General features: G+C 37.0%; 2 protein-coding genes across 15 annotated transcripts in view; both read right to left on the minus strand.

The window, feature by feature from the left end:
• The window catches only part of TRPC1 (transient receptor potential cation channel subfamily C member 1), a 65,045-nt gene extending 61,464 nt beyond the window's left edge, over positions 1–3,581 (minus strand). For 6 of the 12 annotated variants that reach the window (XM_053221357.1, XM_053221358.1, XM_053221354.1 and 3 more), the window contains exon 1: positions 3,017–3,341. In XM_053221357.1, coding sequence (XP_053077332.1) covers positions 3,017–3,191 — 175 coding nt within the window. In that variant the 5' untranslated portion in view covers positions 3,192–3,341. Of the gene's footprint in view, positions 1–3,016 lie in introns of all 12 variants that reach the window. The other 6 variants (XM_027061681.2, XM_015080430.3, XM_027061678.2 and 3 more) reach the window with 2 other exon arrangements.
• Positions 3,582–7,778: 4,197 nt separating this feature from the next.
• Positions 7,779–18,048, minus strand: part of PLS1 (plastin 1) — a 104,658-nt gene continuing 94,388 nt past the window's right edge. For all 3 annotated transcript variants that reach the window (XM_015080432.3, XM_027061683.2, XM_053221362.1), the window contains 4 exons: positions 16,657–16,790; positions 15,132–15,255; positions 8,723–8,847; positions 7,779–8,253 (listed from right to left, as the gene is read on the minus strand). In XM_015080432.3, coding sequence (XP_014935918.1) covers positions 8,118–8,253; positions 8,723–8,847; positions 15,132–15,255; positions 16,657–16,790 — 519 coding nt within the window. In that variant the 3' untranslated portion in view covers positions 7,779–8,117. The remainder of the gene's footprint in view (positions 8,254–8,722; positions 8,848–15,131; positions 15,256–16,656; positions 16,791–18,048) is intronic.

The raw sequence follows: 18,048 nt of genomic DNA on the forward strand, positions 1-18,048 counted from the left end.
GACGGGGTGGGGGGCGGGGAGGGTGAGAACAGACTTAACTTGATGTCACTAGTACAGGAACTTTGACTTTTTCTTCTAAATTTTACACAAAGAACCAATGATACATGCTTCTGACCTACTTTCAAGATAAATAACAGCCACTATTAAGTAGCCACTACCTGATCAGCACTTGCCTGTATCTATTGAGCTCATTTACATAAAAGCCAGCTATACAAACTATAAAATCAAACATAAAATCTTTTTCTTTCCTACGTTTTTTCTTTGCTCTTCAATCTGTACAGACCTTTCAAAAAGCCACCCACCCACTAACATACACAATGACCACTTTATCTTTTAGGAATTCTCCCTAAGTGGAATATATTATAATCATTTTGTACATGTAGAGTAGGATTGCTAAATGAAAAGGAAGATAAATATAGATATTCTAGAATGGATCTGTTCTAGTGCTATTAAAGCTTTTTACTTTTATTGGATAAACACAATCCACAGAAACAAGGTTTATAAAACATTCATAGGAGAGCAAGTTTAATCATTAACCAACAAGTCCAAATTTAGATGTCTTCTCTAATACGAATTATTTTCATTCATTCAGCTACAACTAGATTAATGTAACACAGTGGCTAAGAGCGGAGGCTCAATATAGATCTCAATTCTACCATTTCCTAGCTAATGTAACCTTGGGCAAAGTGATTTTAAAACATTGCTAAGCCTCATTTTCCTCATTTGTAAAATAGGTATAACAAGAGATTTGGCTAATGGGGTTGTCAGGATGAAATGAAATCATCTTTGAAAAGTATATGCAATCTACCCTAATGGCTGTTTTAGTAAATGTTTGCCATTTGATTTGGTGAAAGCTCCAACAGTGGAAGCTATAGCTACTTCAGCAAACTTCTCACTTTTAGATTTGGTTCAGGTACACTAAAAGTTTAACACTATTAGTGAATACAAACATGTAAACAAAAAAGTACTGCTATAACTCCAATTTATTTTTCCAATGTAAACATACCATAAATATATGTAATTTAAGCCATTTTTTCCAAATCTAAGCCAAGAATTTAACACACCTGAAACAGAAAATACCTATTTAATTGCACTCATTTAAAAAAATTCTAGGAGTGCCTGGGTGGCTCAGTTGGTTAAGCAGCAGACTCTTGATTTTAGCTCAGGTCATGTCTCACAGTTCCTGGGATCAAGCCTGGAATCGGGCTCTGTGCTGATAGCATGGAGCCTGCTTGGGATAAGCAAAAAAAAAATTTTTTTGTCTCTATTATAGAGGGGGAAAAAAAAGCATGCTTATTTACTTTTCACCCCAGCCCCAAAAATCCAAACCTCTCCCAAGAATCTTAATGATTTTACAAAATGGGAAACTGACAAAGAATTGGAAGCTATTTCAACTGACACTACTAGATAGGCTTCAAAACTATTACATATTAAAACTTTAATTTGAGGTATACCATGCAATAATTCTAAATATACATATAAGTACTTACTCCAACCACATATGGCATTCCTCTGTCCTCAATTTGACAGCAACATTAAATGCCCTTTCTTGACATACTTTGCTTGCTTTAAAATAACCACAGCTCAGTAAGCTGGGGTAGATGCAGCAGCCACTTACTCATTCTAGTATAACACAATTTTGTCCCTTCCCCTCTTGGAGAATCCTTGAGGGAAGAGAACTCAGATAACCCACTTCAGTAATACTAAGTAACTTTACATAATCGACAAGGACTTTTGTGAGGTTATAAACATATATCCTATGTTTCTTTACATTTCCAAGACTATTCAAAGCTGTGTCCATGGTGGACTTTAACAAAGGCTTTCCTAATTTAATACTATTACATAAGAACGTAAAAGTGTCTGACAACACACATAGGTAGACTTTGTTTACATGTCAATGTGTTTTCAAAAAGTTGTGTAAATAAAATCCTATTTCAAAAGTGGTAAGAGGTTAGAGAGGCTGTGATTTATTAAAAACACGCTCATACACACAGACAAAAAAAAATCCTCTGTAGTTAATCCTTTCACAGTGTAAGCTGCTCTTTGGGTTTATGTTTTGGAAGTGTGCATGATCCTAAACAGTGTGCCTAAGTGAGCATGGCCATTGTAAGGCAACTTAATAAATTTAGAAAGAGAAAAATCACAGCTCTTTCTTACATGTAGGAAATAAAAGCTGTCTTAGGGCAATTTCCCATTCCTATTATTATACGTACCAACAGAAAGCATGCTTAAATGAAGAGATTTTATTATGGCCATAAAAACAATTGATTTCTAGGTTTTTATTTTCTTTTTAAAGAAAACTCATTAAACATATTTCACATTTTTGCCCTGTAATTGTTTTGCACTACCATTTTTTCCCCGAAGACGACTCAGGAGCAATAAACTTTCTTCTCCAATGAAAAGCACGAACAAAGTTCCGTAAATTAAAAAAAAAGTTTGGCACTAAGGCATAATTTCTCCACGCCTGTCTTTATCTCCCCCTAGGATATTGACATACCGAATGCCATTCAACAGTCAATGAACACCAAGGCACTGGGTGGCTGAAGCTAAATAATACAAGTATGGCTGAGAGCCCATAAACACGAGGAACCTTAAACAAGGTCATGGAATTTTCGGACTAGAAGATCCAAAACTAAACAAACCCTCTGGGCAGAGAGAAAGAACAGAAGCCCCGAGAGGGAGACCAAGTCATTCAGGGGGTTAGTAGCAGAGGCGGGGGCTAAAACCCGAGGGTCTGGGTTCCCACATCGCTACCTAAATACGGAACCCCACAAAGGGAGGCCACGGCCAGAACCGCCGCCCCAGGTGCGGCGCTCGGAGGGCTGCTCGCCGGCTGCTCCCGCCCGCCAGCTCCACTCTCAGAGGCGGCGCCGGGCGGCCCGGGCGAGACAACGGACGCGGCGGGTACAGACGCTCGGCGCGTGAGGAAAGAGTGCCCCAAAGTGAGGCTGGGGAGAGGGCGAAGGGTGTGCAGGGCAGGGGCGCCCTGAAGTGGAGAAAGGGGCCTAGCTCTCACCCTTGTCGCACGCCAGCAAGAAAAGCTTCTCATTCAGGGTGTTCTCCTCCTTCACCTCCCGCACATCCTTCAGCGCCATCACTTCGTTCGGCGACGAAGAGGAGGATGGGGAGGAAGGTAGTGAGGAGGAGGAAGCGCCCGAGAGGTCCGTGCTCGGGTATAGGGCCGCCATCATCGCGGCCCATGAAGGGGGCAGGCCAGGAGACGGAGGCGGGGCCCCCACCAGCCCCGACCCCGACCCCAGCCCCGCCCCAGGGCTGGAAAAGGGATGAGTCGTTCCCACAGCCGCCTCAGCGCGCGGCCCGTTGGCCCCAAAGGGCGTCGCCTCCCCTCGAAACCAGCACTCGCCCTCCACCGACAGCCCCAGATTGGTGGCGGCGCATGCGCGGCCCCGGGGCCAGCGCCCCCTCCCCAGCCTCCGGCGCCCGGGCCGAGCCGGTCCGCGCCCCTCCGGGGACGACAGAGTGGCGCGCGCCAGGGCGGCAGCCGAGCGCGGGGCCGTGCCAGGAGCCGCAGGGGCCGCGCGGGGGGCGGCCCGGCCCGGGAGGAGGATGAGAGATCTGTGGGAAAGGAGCTCCTAGAACGATTCTGCGCACGTCGGGCTCCCGGGATGTGGGAACCGCCAGCCCAGCTGAGCCTGGAGATGTTCGCGACTCTCCTCACGTCATCTTCCGCTCCGCTACAGCGACGACAACGGGGTCGTTTCGGTGGTGGGCGGGGCCTGTTGTGGGGGCGGGGTCTATTGCGTCCCGCCCCCCGTTCCTCGTCTGTCAGCTGCGGCCTCTGAAGGCTTCTAATTGCTAAGGAAAAGGCGAAGACCCCAGTGCGTCCTCCCCACACCTGGGTTTCTGATTTGAGGTAATTTACCGTCTCCTGCTGCACATAAATACGCATGGGTATGGTTAATTGAGCCTCTGACGACTTAACGTTTAGTCGACCCCGCCTATCGAATTGTCTGAATATTTCGTGTTTGGGTCCTCTGCCTGGCCACGCCACCGGACTTGACCTTGTCTGTGTGTTTGGGCTAGCTATACTCATTTCTAGACTATTTTTTAACAACTTGTCTGTGATATAAAATTGGCATAACATTCCTGATGGTATACCTTTATTCACATGTAATTCACGTGTACCAACACGTAACCATTGGATAAGCATATTTTTAGGATCTACTCTAATTACAGTCCTTCCAGAGGTTTGTCTTCACATTTATAAATTTGATTTTATAAATGTGTGTTGAGCAAAAGCTGACTGAAGCGCTAACTGGAGTACTACCTACCTGAATAATTATTTTTAAAGCAAACTTATTTAAAGCAGATTCGAGGCTGGGGGCGGGGGGGGGGGGCGCCTGGGTAGCTGTCTGTTAATCGTTGAGCGTCTGACTTCCGCTTAGGTCTTGAGATCATGATCTCACTGTTGGTGGGTTTGAGCCCCAAGTCTGGCTTTGGGGTGACAGCGCCCAGCCTGCTTCGGATTCTATGTCTCCCTTTCTCTCTCTCTCTGTCCCTCCCCCACTCGTTCTACTCCCCGCCCCCCATCTCTCTCTCTCTCTCTGTGTCTCTCAAAAATAAACATTAAAAATTCGTCTTAAACTGCTTTGAAAAAGTAGATTTTTTCACCTTTAAAACTAGGGGGTAAAACTACAAATTATGTCTCTTGAATAATTCTTATTGCTTCTCACAACAACTATACAAAAATCAAAATTGTGCCCTTGGTGCTTTAGGTTTTTAAAGCCAATACATAAATTTACTTCAGAATATCTTATATTTGAGGGAAGTACTTCCTATTCTATTCAGGTTGATTTGCTCTATATCTGTTCTTGCCAACACTACCAAATTTTCTAAATATAAATCTTTCTTACCATTCAAAGTCTTATTTAGATCTTCTCTAAGAGGCCCTAGGTAGATGACAAGATTGGCCACCTTTCCAAACATTGTCATGTGTTTACTCCAAAATGGCCGACTATCTATTGAATCATTTTAGCTTATCTCTATCACAAATCTCCCTCATTCTATACCATTTCCAAGTTTGTATATTTGGTGGAATATCAAAATTTTTCAGTGTTAATTTGTGGCCACCGAACACAGAAATACATATGTGGGTTTATATATATGTGCTTACTTACACATTTTGTTTATATATGTAGTTACAGTCTTCATAGTCTAGTAAAATTTTTACTCAGTAGCAGAACACTCTAACCCTGATCCATCCAAAAGTTCCAGAGTGTTGGAGGGTAAAAATTCAGATGGTTCAAAAGTATAAAAAACATTTTAATCTGGTCTTTTCAAGCTTCTGGGTTTGTGATTTCTCATCCATAAGAACTCTCACAGCAGCTGGATTAGTTTCTTAGATTTAGAGGAATTCCACCCTATGTTCATAGATAATCCTAGGAGGCAAAGTATTCGAGGATTTTTCCTTTTTCAAAGTAAGCCAGTATTGCAAATGCATTCTGTTCTTTAGAAAACTTTTTGAATCATCTCAGATGCAGCATATTTTTCTCTCTTGCCTCACTGGTACATATTTTATGCAGCATAAATTGGAGTATTTTAACATCCTCTATATGATGAGTTTATTGTGCATTGGTGATAGTAAGATCAATAACAGAGTTATGGGGAACAATGGCGTGTAAGATTCACAAGCAACACATTACTTACAGCAATTCAACAACCTGCAGGTACAAAAGAAGAGCCAACAACTTCAGTTGGAGAAGAGAAAAATCCAGATTCAGAGCTGGTCTTAAAAGTAGGACAGATCCTATCTACGTCTCCAAACTCTGTGCCTCTCCCTCACTCCTCTTAGGCCATATTTACCTATTTCTTTTCCTTAAATGCCTACGACTTTTCCTGGCTCAGAGCCTTTGTATTTTGTTCCCTCTGCTGAACATGTATCACCTATCTCCTCCTCATTCCTATTTCAGTCTGAATATCACATCCTTACAGAGACCATTCCTGAGCATCCAAACTAAAAGTCTTCACCCCCGTTCCCAAGTCAGTCTCTATCACATTACTATTTTATTTCCCCTACTGCATTTTATCACTACCTAAAATTCCTATTTATTATCTCTCTCCACTCGGATGCAAGATTTATGAAGTCAGGAAACTGTCTATATTTTTCTCAGCTGAATCCCCATATTTCTAGCATTTTACCTGATTCATAACAAATGTATATTAATGAACTGGTTACCTCAAATTATTTCAGTACAAACTAAATTGTAGTAATAATGCAGTTTTCTTTACTAAAAAACTTCATATTAAAGAACCAGAAGGCAGTATGATTTGGTAAAAAAAATGAAAACCAAAAACAAAACAGAGAACCACCTTCATTCCCCCAAAAAATCTAATACAAATTTTATTTTACTAATTAAAAAAAGTTATTTTCTTTTCTTGAAAATAAACTTATGATAGATTAATTTTCAAGGTTGTATATTCTTTAAATGAAACAAACACTGACACATTTGTACATACACAGAATTTTTATTATTTTAGGAGAAAAAGAACACTCTAAAGTGCCAAATTTCATGTAAATCAGATAACTTAGTAAATATAATGGTGAAAAAAATCAAAAGGGAAAACATTAATTAATTTCTTAGAGCAAGAACATATCTTAATCTTCATGTAAGAAAACAATCACTAAAATATAAAAGGAAAGGAAATCTCTTTTGTAGAAGAATATATTTCAAAGTTCCACTTGTTGATTTCATTTAAAAAATTCTATTCTAAACACATGAGTAGTCTCACTCTTACCAACATGTATGGTTTTCAATGGTAGAAGAGGGATTTAGACTACTCATTCACACTGAGACAAAGTGACAGCATTTCTGTTGCAAAGCAGTATTGCTCACTTACACTAACAGTGGAAGATGGAGAAAATAGATTTCTGAATTCAATTTTTAGCAGCAGAATCTGTCTACTGATAAAAATTCACACAAAAATAGGTCTGAAGGTTAGTTGTTCCCAAGTAACACAAGCAGTAACCAAACACTGCCAATTTGTAGGAGGCTGTGGAAAAAACATTTGAAAATACTCTATGTTCAATATTAGCTTTGTGTTACTTTCTACTAAAGATATTCAGTGGGCATATTCTAAATTAGGGCTTCCTATAGATCAAAATTAACATGTGTAATATGAAGCTAACAGTATAGTGTCAACATGTCTTGAGATGTTCTAGCCAATTTTTTGCTATAAATATGTGGATGAAGTCAGTTGGAAAATAACTATATGCACATCCAAAATGAATATTTCTAAAAGAAATCTTCATGTACCAGATATCTACATAATGACAAGTGTTACACACATCGTGGGACTACAATAAACACTTAATGGTTGGCTGACTGACTAGTTTTATATACCATTTAAGAAAACCTGGGTAATTCAGATGCAAAAAATACATATGTACACAGATCTTTCTGTAATAACAATCTACCAACATATATGCTGCATGTCATAGTTAAAGTTCTATTACCAAACTAGCATATGTAGTATCTACAATTAAAATTAAGTTTTAAGTAAAAAGCTCCTGCTACTTATACAAGAGAATGTACTTTGGGGTTTCTTCAAGAGTTAGTTCTCATATATAAAAAAGTTTAATGTTAATGAACAATACTTGTCACTTAAAAAATTGAGACCATATAGAAATTTACAGAAAAGTTAAGGTTCATATAGTTGGAGGAAAAAATAAAATAAACTGGATTATGACTTTGAATACATTTATGATCAAAATTAACACACACACACACGCATCCACACACAAATCAAAACACAGCAGGACCTGCAAAAAATTTTTGTATTGATCTTTTTGAACCATGAAAAACAATGAATTAGTCTTGCTTTTAATAAGACTTTCAGGAAATGAAAATAATTTAATTATGAAATATCGACTTGATAATGAACATATCAGTATCTACTGGTAAATTAACTGTGTTATCCAAAAAGGTTGACAGATTCTAACCAGTAGAAACAAGATATTTAATTCATTAATGAATTATACAACTATTTTAAGCATACAAATAATCTCTGGTTTTATACCCACTACATTTCAGAAATCTGTAAACTGTGAGGCATTCAGTGTGTTTAATGTGGCAGAAAATCATATTAAATGTTTCTCATTATTTTATTCTATTCAGTCCTTTTCCCATTAAGCATGCAAACACAGTCATAACCATCTTTGGTTTCACTTCTACGAGGTCATCAGGTAAGGCATATATCCGGGCACCAATCTTTCGAGCAACTGAAATGGCGTATCTTCAAACGACAAGAAAAATATCTTAGTATTTGTTATCTACTATGTTCTCACTTAATATATGTTAATAGAAGAATGAAATATTTTGATAAGATTAACTTTACAAGAAAGTTAAGTTTGAAAGTCTTTAATCATATTCCCCATTTAAGTTGTACTTAAAAATGTTATAAAGACATAGTAACCTTATGTGTAAGGATTTAAGAAATTAAAGACCCACTGTGTTAAACCATAAAAGGCAGGGCGCCTGGGTGGATCAGTTGGATCAGTGCCCAAATCTTGATTTCGGCTCAGGTCACAATCCCAGGATCATGGGATTGAGCCCCAACATCAGGGTCCATGATGAGCGCAAAGCCTGCTTGGGATTCTCTCTCTCCCTTGGCCCCTGTCCCTCTACCCGCCCCCCTCTCTCAAACTAATAACTAACTAAATAAACAAACACACAAGCCAACCAACCAACCATAAAAGGCTTACTTAGCATTGTTTAGCTTGTCCTCTTCAGATAAGTCTTCTCTCTTGATCATTTCTTGACGAACTGCATTTGGTGCGATGGCATCTATTAAGTCTAGGACAGGTAAGCTTGTGCTGATAGATTTGTCCTAGAAAATAAAGAATTGATGAACATTCATAAACATCTTACTTTTAATTTTCATAAATGGCAGACGAGGTCATAACCATATAACTGAGAGCAACATAAATTTTCTTTATACTGAACGTTCGGCTTTTCTGCAAACAGCACACATCATAAACCATTTAAAATATGCTTTTCCTTCAGTCTTTACAGAGCTTACATGTAGAGTTGTCACCATATCCAAATAAGGCTTGCAGATGTGACAGTTCCTAAAGTATGCTAACTACAGTATCCATTCTGCAAAAAATAAACAACTTTTGAAAGGGAATAGGAGATGAATTTTAAATTAATAGTTTTGCAAGTTCTAGTAATATATATGTCTTAGACCATGAATTCCTAAGCCTTCACTTAAAATTCAGAAACAAAACTGAAAATAGTCGTGGAAAGGAACTAACATTTACAAAGGCATTATTCTTGTTGCTTTACATGTTCAGCTTGTTTAATTCTCCTAACAGCCTGATAATAAAGAAATTATAATCTCTCTTAGAGAGGAATTAAATGTAGTTCACAGAACTCAAGTGACTTGTTTACACAACCAGTAAGTACAAAACCAATAACTGAACCCATGACTGTCTGACTCTAATGCCCAAGATCCTCTCCATTTTTGAAGTTACCTCCAAGGTGAACTAAAAATGAACAACTGAATTCTAGTGGATAGATTACTGAAGTTCAAATCAGAAATCCTGGTCAATTGATTTTACCACTTAGCAGTACTTGAAAGAAAAATTACTTGTTCTGTGTCTCAGCTTGAATAGTGGCCACTGTTGCTTGCTTACCTAGAATTTATTCATTCCTTACTACTTTCTCCATCCTAACAGAACCCACATCCATGCCTCCCTCACATTGACATGTGCTTCAAGGAAAGCTGACCCAATCCACAGCTCCAAGGGTGATCCTGAATTAGTCTAGGCCATGCATTCTGGGGGTAGGGTAATAAACTTACTCTTTTTTATGTATAAAGCATAAAGTGTATAAACATACAGTAATATCTATGGCATTAAAATTTCATGGGGAGGAGTATTTAGGAAGAGAACATCTAAAAAGACTCCTTAGATTAACAAAAACACTAGTCTGAACCAAATAGAGTAATCTCATCTTATTAGCACAGTGATTTAATTTGGGCCTAATTTAATTTAATGTGAGGCCCTTGCTATTTTCTGGAAGAGCTGTGGAAAACCAGAAACCCTCCTCTTGGATGTGAATGAGAGGATGAAACCTTTGTCACAACCAGCAGTTATCCTATAACCAAGTGGAAAACCAGCTTTGGGTGAAATTGGCACTGTAAATGGCAAAGCAGAGATGGACAAAAACCTCAGTCCTACATGAAATTCTTCAAATACTGGCTCAACCAACCCTGAAATCTACGATACCTCTGGATTTCTGCTACTCTGTACCTTTTCTTTTGGTTTAAACCACTTTAAAGTGGGTTTCTGTTACCTGAAGTCAAAAGCAAGCACCGTTGCTTGCTAGGTGTTTGCTAGAAGGCATCCTAATCGCCACCCTGAGACTGTCACAGGATTCTTGGGACTATTAATATAAGTGAAAGCATCTACTATAGTTCCTAGCCAAATTAATAAATTTTTTGAAAAAAACCATTTGAAGCCATATGAAGAAGGCTACTTTTTTGGGCCCTGATCTATGAGCCACTACATTTATTAATTTTAGAAAAATTTATATTGTTTACTTTCAGGAATGTTCTGTTTTGTGAAACAGATTTTTTTGGGGGTGGGGAATAGAGGTAGAGGGGTAAAAATAATTAGGGTCCTTAAGTCTATTTGATGCTGGTAATCTGGATCTGGTTTTTTTGGCATCTTCCTTATTTCTGAAAATTTTTCCTATTTTTGCCTCAGTGTGTGGTCTGCAGGCCACCTACATGAAAACCACCTGACACGCTTGCTAAAAGCACAAATTTATTGCTATACTCAAATTAATGAGTCAGGTTATCTGTGGATGGGGTTAGGAATCTACATTTTTAATACTATTTCTAGATGACTCTAATGTACACCATTATTCTTCCTAAAATTAAACTTAACATTTATGTCATTCTATAATAAATTTTAATTTTCTGTGTACTTCCTCTTCATATAATATTTCTATGATGATCCAAAAACAGACAATTGGTTTAATTGTGCTGTATTTTGATTAGTTATTAAATATGTGTGAGGTTTTTTGTAAGATTGGGGAAAATTATTTTGTTCTTTTGTTTTTTCAGCTTCATTGAAGTATAATTACCAAATAAAATTGTAAGACATTTAAAGTGTACATCCTGAATATTTGATATACCTATATGTTGTGAAAGGATTATTCCCATTAGTTAATTAACACATCCATCACCTACATATATGTGTGTGTGTGTGTGTTTTTTGTAAAAACATTTAATTTCTATTCTAGCAAATTTCAGTTATACTATATAGTGTTAACAATAGTCACCATGTAATACATAAGATCCTCAGACTTTACTCATAGCTGAAAGTATATAATATTTTGTGGTATTTTATTTTATTTTATTTTATTTTGTGGTATTTTAAACATTTCTTCACTTAGATGTAAGGAAACAATGTTTTCATCTATTTCCTTATGGGAAAAACTTTATTGAATTGAATGAAAGATTTAAGTTTCAAGAGTTATATTGGATCCCTTATCTTCCTATTTCCAAGAAAACAGGCCTATCTTTCAACTCTTCTGATCTGTGTATTATCAGTAAAAGACATTTTACTTTTGCAAAGGGGACAGGGTCTATAGTAAAATCCTCAGGTTAGCATGTACATTTTCATCATCTTTCCTTAAGTTAATTATAAATAAATTACAAAAGCAAAAATGTCTAGACTCTCAAAGACAGCCTAGAGTTTGATTTTCAAGATAATGAATTGTATCATCCCTTTCTCTTAATGTGATACACATTACTATTAGAACATTGCATGCCATTGTTCTTTCTGTCATTCTTGAAAATAGAAGTGCAAACACAGTGATGTGGCAGCCAGAGTTCTCGAAATAGCTTAACAGGAAACTCTCCACATATGATGCCCTTTATATATTGCCATACCAGTAGTGTAGTAAACCCTTTTACTGAGCCCTTAATATGTACCAGGTATTGTTGAGCTCTTTATGTTCGTTAACTTATTTAGTCTGACACAAACTCAGAAGATAGGTATTATTAATATCTCCATTTTAAATATGGGGAAACTGAGGAATAGAGAAATTAATAACCTGCCCACAGTCACAAAGACACTGAATGGTGAGCCAGAAGTAAATTCAATTTTATTCATCAAGAGGTGTAGTCCAGCTGTTAGTATAAACTACTAAGGTTTTTACAAAACACATGCCCTCTCATGTTCTCCTTACTCCCCTGGTTTTTGTAGTATTGCTGACACCCCACACAGTGATTCCTGTTTTCTTACTGCTTTCTTTACTGAACAGTGAGCACTTTGAGGGCATTATGTAGTCACAGTGACTAGCAAAGCACCTACTACAAGGTAAGCTTTGAATATTTATGAGATGAATGAGCAGTGTGTCACATAACTAATAAGTATCTGAGCTGAAGTCAAATCCAGGGTCATACAACTCTAAAGCCTGGCTTTCAACCTGCAGTTAGATCTGGAAATGAAATCCAGCTTTTCTGCTCAATAGTTGTATGACCGTGGGCAAGTTGTTTAACTTTTATAAAGTTCTCCTTTTTGCTTATAGAATTATTGAGAGAATTAAAAGAAACTGTGTAAAGTGCTTAGCATGGTGACATAGAGCACTCAATGGTAATTATGATTATTGTTATGGCTGATATTCCACTTACTTATCTTCTTTTATTTGTATTTTATTTTAATTCCAGTGTAGTTTGACACAGTGTTATATTAGTTTCAGGTGTGCAATATAGTGATTCAATAATTCCACGTATTACTCAGTGCTCGTACACTTCCTTATCTTCCTGCTGAGGGAAAATTACTTTGCAACTGAAAAGGGTAAATTTGTCTTTTCTAAAATTTCTCAGTATAGCACTGCCTTGATTATAATTAATAGATTCTTACGAGTACCATTTATGGTAGCCTTCAAATATAATGTCTTCTACAGTTGGAAAAAAAAAAGCCTCCCCACCCCAACTATTTTTTAGCATTTGCTGCCACATTTCTTAACTACAGTCTCTTTAAAGATTTTATTATTGAGCATCTACTAAATAAATGCCAAGCACATTTGCATTATGTTTCTGTTACTTCGGATCTAAGTACAACTCTCAAGTTTGCCTTTCATTGTGAGTTCTCTCCCTTAAAGGATCTGTGTACTCACATTTTTCAACTATCTCTTCTATTCAACTGATCACCAAGTCTGTATTCCCAGTTTTAATATTTCCTTTCATCCAGCTTATTTCCTGAACATTACTTCAAATTCAACAAGCTTAAAATTGAACTCATCACCTTTTCCAGAAAGCAACTGTACATCCTGACATTCCCATTTGTTAGTGTTATCTGTTTTTCAATTACCCAGGCCTAAAACATCAAGTTTTAACTCCTCTCTCTCCTGTGCTTCCTCAAATCAAGAAGCCAAATCCTACCTGTTCTTTTGCAATAGCAAATAACTATCTATTCTTAACATTCCCAGTGCCCACCCTCAACTCCAATCAGATTTTTATCATTTCACACCTGCTTCAGCTTCTTAGGCATTGTCCTAGCATTTACACCTTTCTTAGTCTAATCCATCCTGCCCACCACATTCAGAAGAGTATTTCTAAAAACAGTCACTTTTCTTACATTAGTCCTTATACCAACACACTTTTATTAAGGCCAGACTCCCCCACAATCTTGACTCAGACTATATCCAGCACTACTCCCTTAGGAACCATCCTCTCCAGCCAAACTATTTCTCCTAACCTTTGACTTGCCTTTATTCAAGATGGACCTTCTTCTTGCTTGTTATGAAAATGCCAATTATGAAAATTTTTTTCTTCAAATAAATGGTGAACACTATGAGGGACAAATTAATTTCTTATATTCTGTATCTTTTTCTTTACCTATAAATGTTACTTAATAGTAAAAGCTTAATAAGTATTTGTTTCTAAATATTTTGTTATTGTATTTGACTTAATTATATACATGCTTATTATTTTTCATCAACTAATGTACAAATGTGTAAAATTTCATTACAACAACTTTGATAACTATCAATTAGAGAATTTTATACGTCCCCTTTCCTGTTTTACATTTTTAAGTTGTATTTTACGCCTAAAATATATAAAAACAAATCATGGACTGAAAATTCTTGTGTGTTTTTTTTTTTAACAAGCAACAACAAAAACTCAAAGTCATTAGTTCCTTCCAAGATGGCAAAAAGAGAAACACACTTGAACTAGGACTCAGGTAACATCTCTGACTTATTCTAGTTGTCATGTTAAAATCCCTTTGGGGCTCACTATTTAGTAAAAATTGAATTTATCAATTTCTGAAATTTTTTCTGCTCTAAAATGTTGTTAAGCATATAGAACAAAGCCAAAGAAAAAACTAAAGATGGATAGATAACTCTTAGGAGAGCTTAGGGTTTCATCTGTTTGCACTTTAATCACTAAAAAAAATTTGCTGATTTTTCACATATTTTTCACATAATGAAAGCACAAACACAAGGCTCACTGAATGAATGTGTACAAGCAGACATGCTTAGTTGTAGCTAATATCACCTTGCATGCAAAAGCGAAACACAATGGAAATGCATGAAAATTAGTGGGTGTGTATGTACAGATTACGTTTTAAGTGATTTATGAATCATCCACAAATGCTCAAAAGTGAGTGTTAAGTGCCATTATGAAGCCAGATAACAAGATATTTTTTTTCCTACCAGTTTTCTCAATTCCCACTTGAATCGGTTTGGCTGGCTCTGTTATGCCTTGGAAATGATGTCAATACAATTCTGAGACTGCTGCTAGGGAGCACAAAACATTATAGGTCCTATATAAACAATGGTTTTTTAATCTTTCTTTTTCATTTGACAATTGGGTTTTTTGGCTCTATTCTATTTTTTTAAGATTAGATGACCAGAGTTGATAATATTAATCTGCATTTATACTCAATACGACAACCAGTCAAAAATATAAGAGTTCAAACTATACTTTTGCTTTACACATGCCAAATAACTAGCAGGCCTAAATTCATAAATTGTGTTTCTGAGATATAATGTTAATGTAATTCTGAATCTGAACCAATGTAATTTCTAATAAAAATTCCTTCCTACACTTAATTTCTTACAAAAACAAAATTTTAAATAGCTTTTGATTACCTTGAAGCTGGAAATAGAAGTATGTTTTTTTGCACTTTTAAGCGTCTGATTGACCCATTTAATAATAATTTCATCATTTACTTTTTCACCTTCTCCAAGATCTGACAACACATTCAATGTGTACCTATAACAGAAAAGATGTACATTTGACAGTGAAAGGGGAGAGAAAAGAGGTGAAATTTGCTCTCACATCATTTATATCAACATTTAAATATTTAAGAAACATTTTGGTTCTTATAAATATTTCTAATTTTACTCTACTATTTGCACTTAGTCACATTCTAAAGTTACAAAGCTCAGTAATCAGAAACAAAAACTACCATATGGTATTTTTTAAAAAACAACCCCTTACAAAGCAGTTTTTAAGAGGAATTAATAAAAGTGATTAGTTTTAGAGATTGACCCACTTAAAATTTTTTTTATTTATTTATTTATTTTTGAGAGAGAAAGAGAGAGAAACAGAGCTTAAGTGGGGCAGGGGCATGAAGAGAGGGAGGCACAGAAACCAAAGCAGGCTCCAAACTCTGAGCTGTCAGCACAGAACCCAACGTGGGACTCGAACCCACAGACTGCGAGATCATGAACTGAGATGAAGTCACACACTTAACCAACTGAGCCACCCAGGCACCCCTAAATTGACCCACTTTTATTTCATTTTATTTATTTAAAAAACACTTTAAAAAAAATTTTTTTTAACGTTTATTTATTTTTGAGACAGAGAGAGACAGAGCATGAACGGGGGAGGGGCAGAGAGAGAGGGAGACACAGAATCGGAAGCAGGCTCCAGGCTCTGAGCCATCAGCCCAGAGCCCGACGCGGGGCTCGAACTCACAGACCGTGAGATCGTGACCTGAGCTGAAGTCGGATGCTTAACCTACTGAGCCACCCAGGTGCCCCTAAAAAAAACTTTTTAATGTTTATTTTTGAGAGAGAGAGACAGAGACAGAACATGATGGGGGGAGGGGCAGAGAGGGAGACACAAAAACGGAAGCAGGCTTGAGGCTCTGAGCTGTCAGCACAGAGCCCGAGGTGGGGCTCGAGCCCACAAACCGTGAAATCATGACCTGAGCCACAGCTGCACGTTTAACAGATGGAACCATACAGGCACTCCTAGACTGAACCACTTTTAAACAAAATATATTATCAACAGTAAGTCATTTAAAAATATATTTTGCATTGTATATTTCTTGTTTGTTACTCTTTTTTAAAATGTTTATTTATTTTTGAGAGAAAGAGAGCATGCAAACATGCGGAGGGGGAGAGGGGTAGAAGGAGAGGTAGAGAGAGAATCCCAAGTGGGCTCCAGGCTGTTAGTACGGAGCCCAGTGCCGGGCTGGATCTCATGAACCAGGACATCATGACCTGAGCCGAAATCAAGAGTCAGCTGCTTAACCGCCTGAGCCACCCACTTAATTGACTGAACCACCCAGGCCCCCCTGTTTTTTATTCTTCAAAAATAGATAAAATACTAGTTCATATGACTTGTTGAAGGAAAAAGTGTTGCTATAAACATATCAGCTTTTACCTTCTCATCAGCTGCCATACCAATGCCAGAGTAAGTGTTGCATTCCCTTCATTTAGGTCCTGCCCAGCAATGCCAACCAAGGAGAATTTAGCCTTATTCTTCCCAAGCTCCACTGCATAGTTACAGTTTTCGATCTACAAATAATAAGTAAAAGTTTTAGTATAAAAACGGGTTTTAAAACTATATCTCTTGAATATGCTAGCCTTGTTCAGTTATCTGAAAAATAATTATGAAGATATCTTTAGTTTATATGACAGAATATCATTTCATAGTAACACTGAAATTAAGGAAATAATTATTATTCCCATTTTACAACTATTCCCATTTTATAGCTGAAGATATCAGAGCTCTGAGGAGTATGCATTTTTTTAAAATACAAGGAGACAATAATTTTCAATTCTTTCTTTTTCCTAATAATCATATTATACTATAGATTCAGTCTACGTAATAAGAAATGTATCCTATAGAAATGCACAGAATTAAAAAGAAATTGAATGGATTCCTAATTTGTAGAAAATAGTATCAAAGTCCTGATTATGTAACAGTGTGAACAGGAGAGAGAAAAACCAACATATTTGCCACTGATACCTGTTTCATCGGGAGAATTTTCTAGCAAATTATAATAATAATCACTTAGGTGTAAAATGTGTTTCAATGACGGGCCGTCTGTTTTATAGTTAGTTTGACCAAAATTCTTAAGGGAAATGATGGGGAGAAGGGTGCTCAGGGTTACTAGAGGCCTAACATGTTGATTCGACCACAATGAAAGGTTACCTGGAAATGGATGCTACGATTAGGGAAAAGATGTGTTCTATTTTTTGGCAACAGTTGATTCCAAATTGGCAAAACCTCTAAGATCTGGAGAGGTACCAACTAGAGAAAGAGTAAGAAATGCAGCTTTCCTATGTTTATGGTACTACTAAAGACTCTTAAAATGGATCTGCTCTCTGAGGATGTAAATATAGAAAGTTAAGAGCACTGGGCCAAGAACTGAGCCTTGGAAATTCCAGAGGTGTCAGGCTAAAACATGAAGAACCTGTGAGAGGTAAGAATAAACACAAAGAAAGCAAGAAAAAATTGGAGAGTGCAGTTTAATGGAGTTAAGGGGAGAAATGATTACCAAGCACTGCAAATGCTTTAGAAACATGAATCTTAGATCATTGGGAAAATGAGAAAAAACACAATAGGATACAGGGTTCCAAGTGAAAAGAAATACTGAAAAAATAATGAAAAAAGACTATTTAAGTGGCACAACTTTATGAACTTTACAAATGAAGTAAAGTGATGTCTGCTGATGAATGCCCAAAGTCTATAAAATTAGACTCTGTGATACTTTGTTGGGTAGGTACTCCTTCATTTTTTAAACATTTTAAATTTATTACAGGTGTTATG

Source organism: Acinonyx jubatus, chromosome C2 (assembly GCF_027475565.1).
Source record: "Acinonyx jubatus isolate Ajub_Pintada_27869175 chromosome C2, VMU_Ajub_asm_v1.0, whole genome shotgun sequence".
Lineage (NCBI taxonomy): Eukaryota > Metazoa > Chordata > Mammalia > Carnivora > Felidae > Acinonyx > Acinonyx jubatus.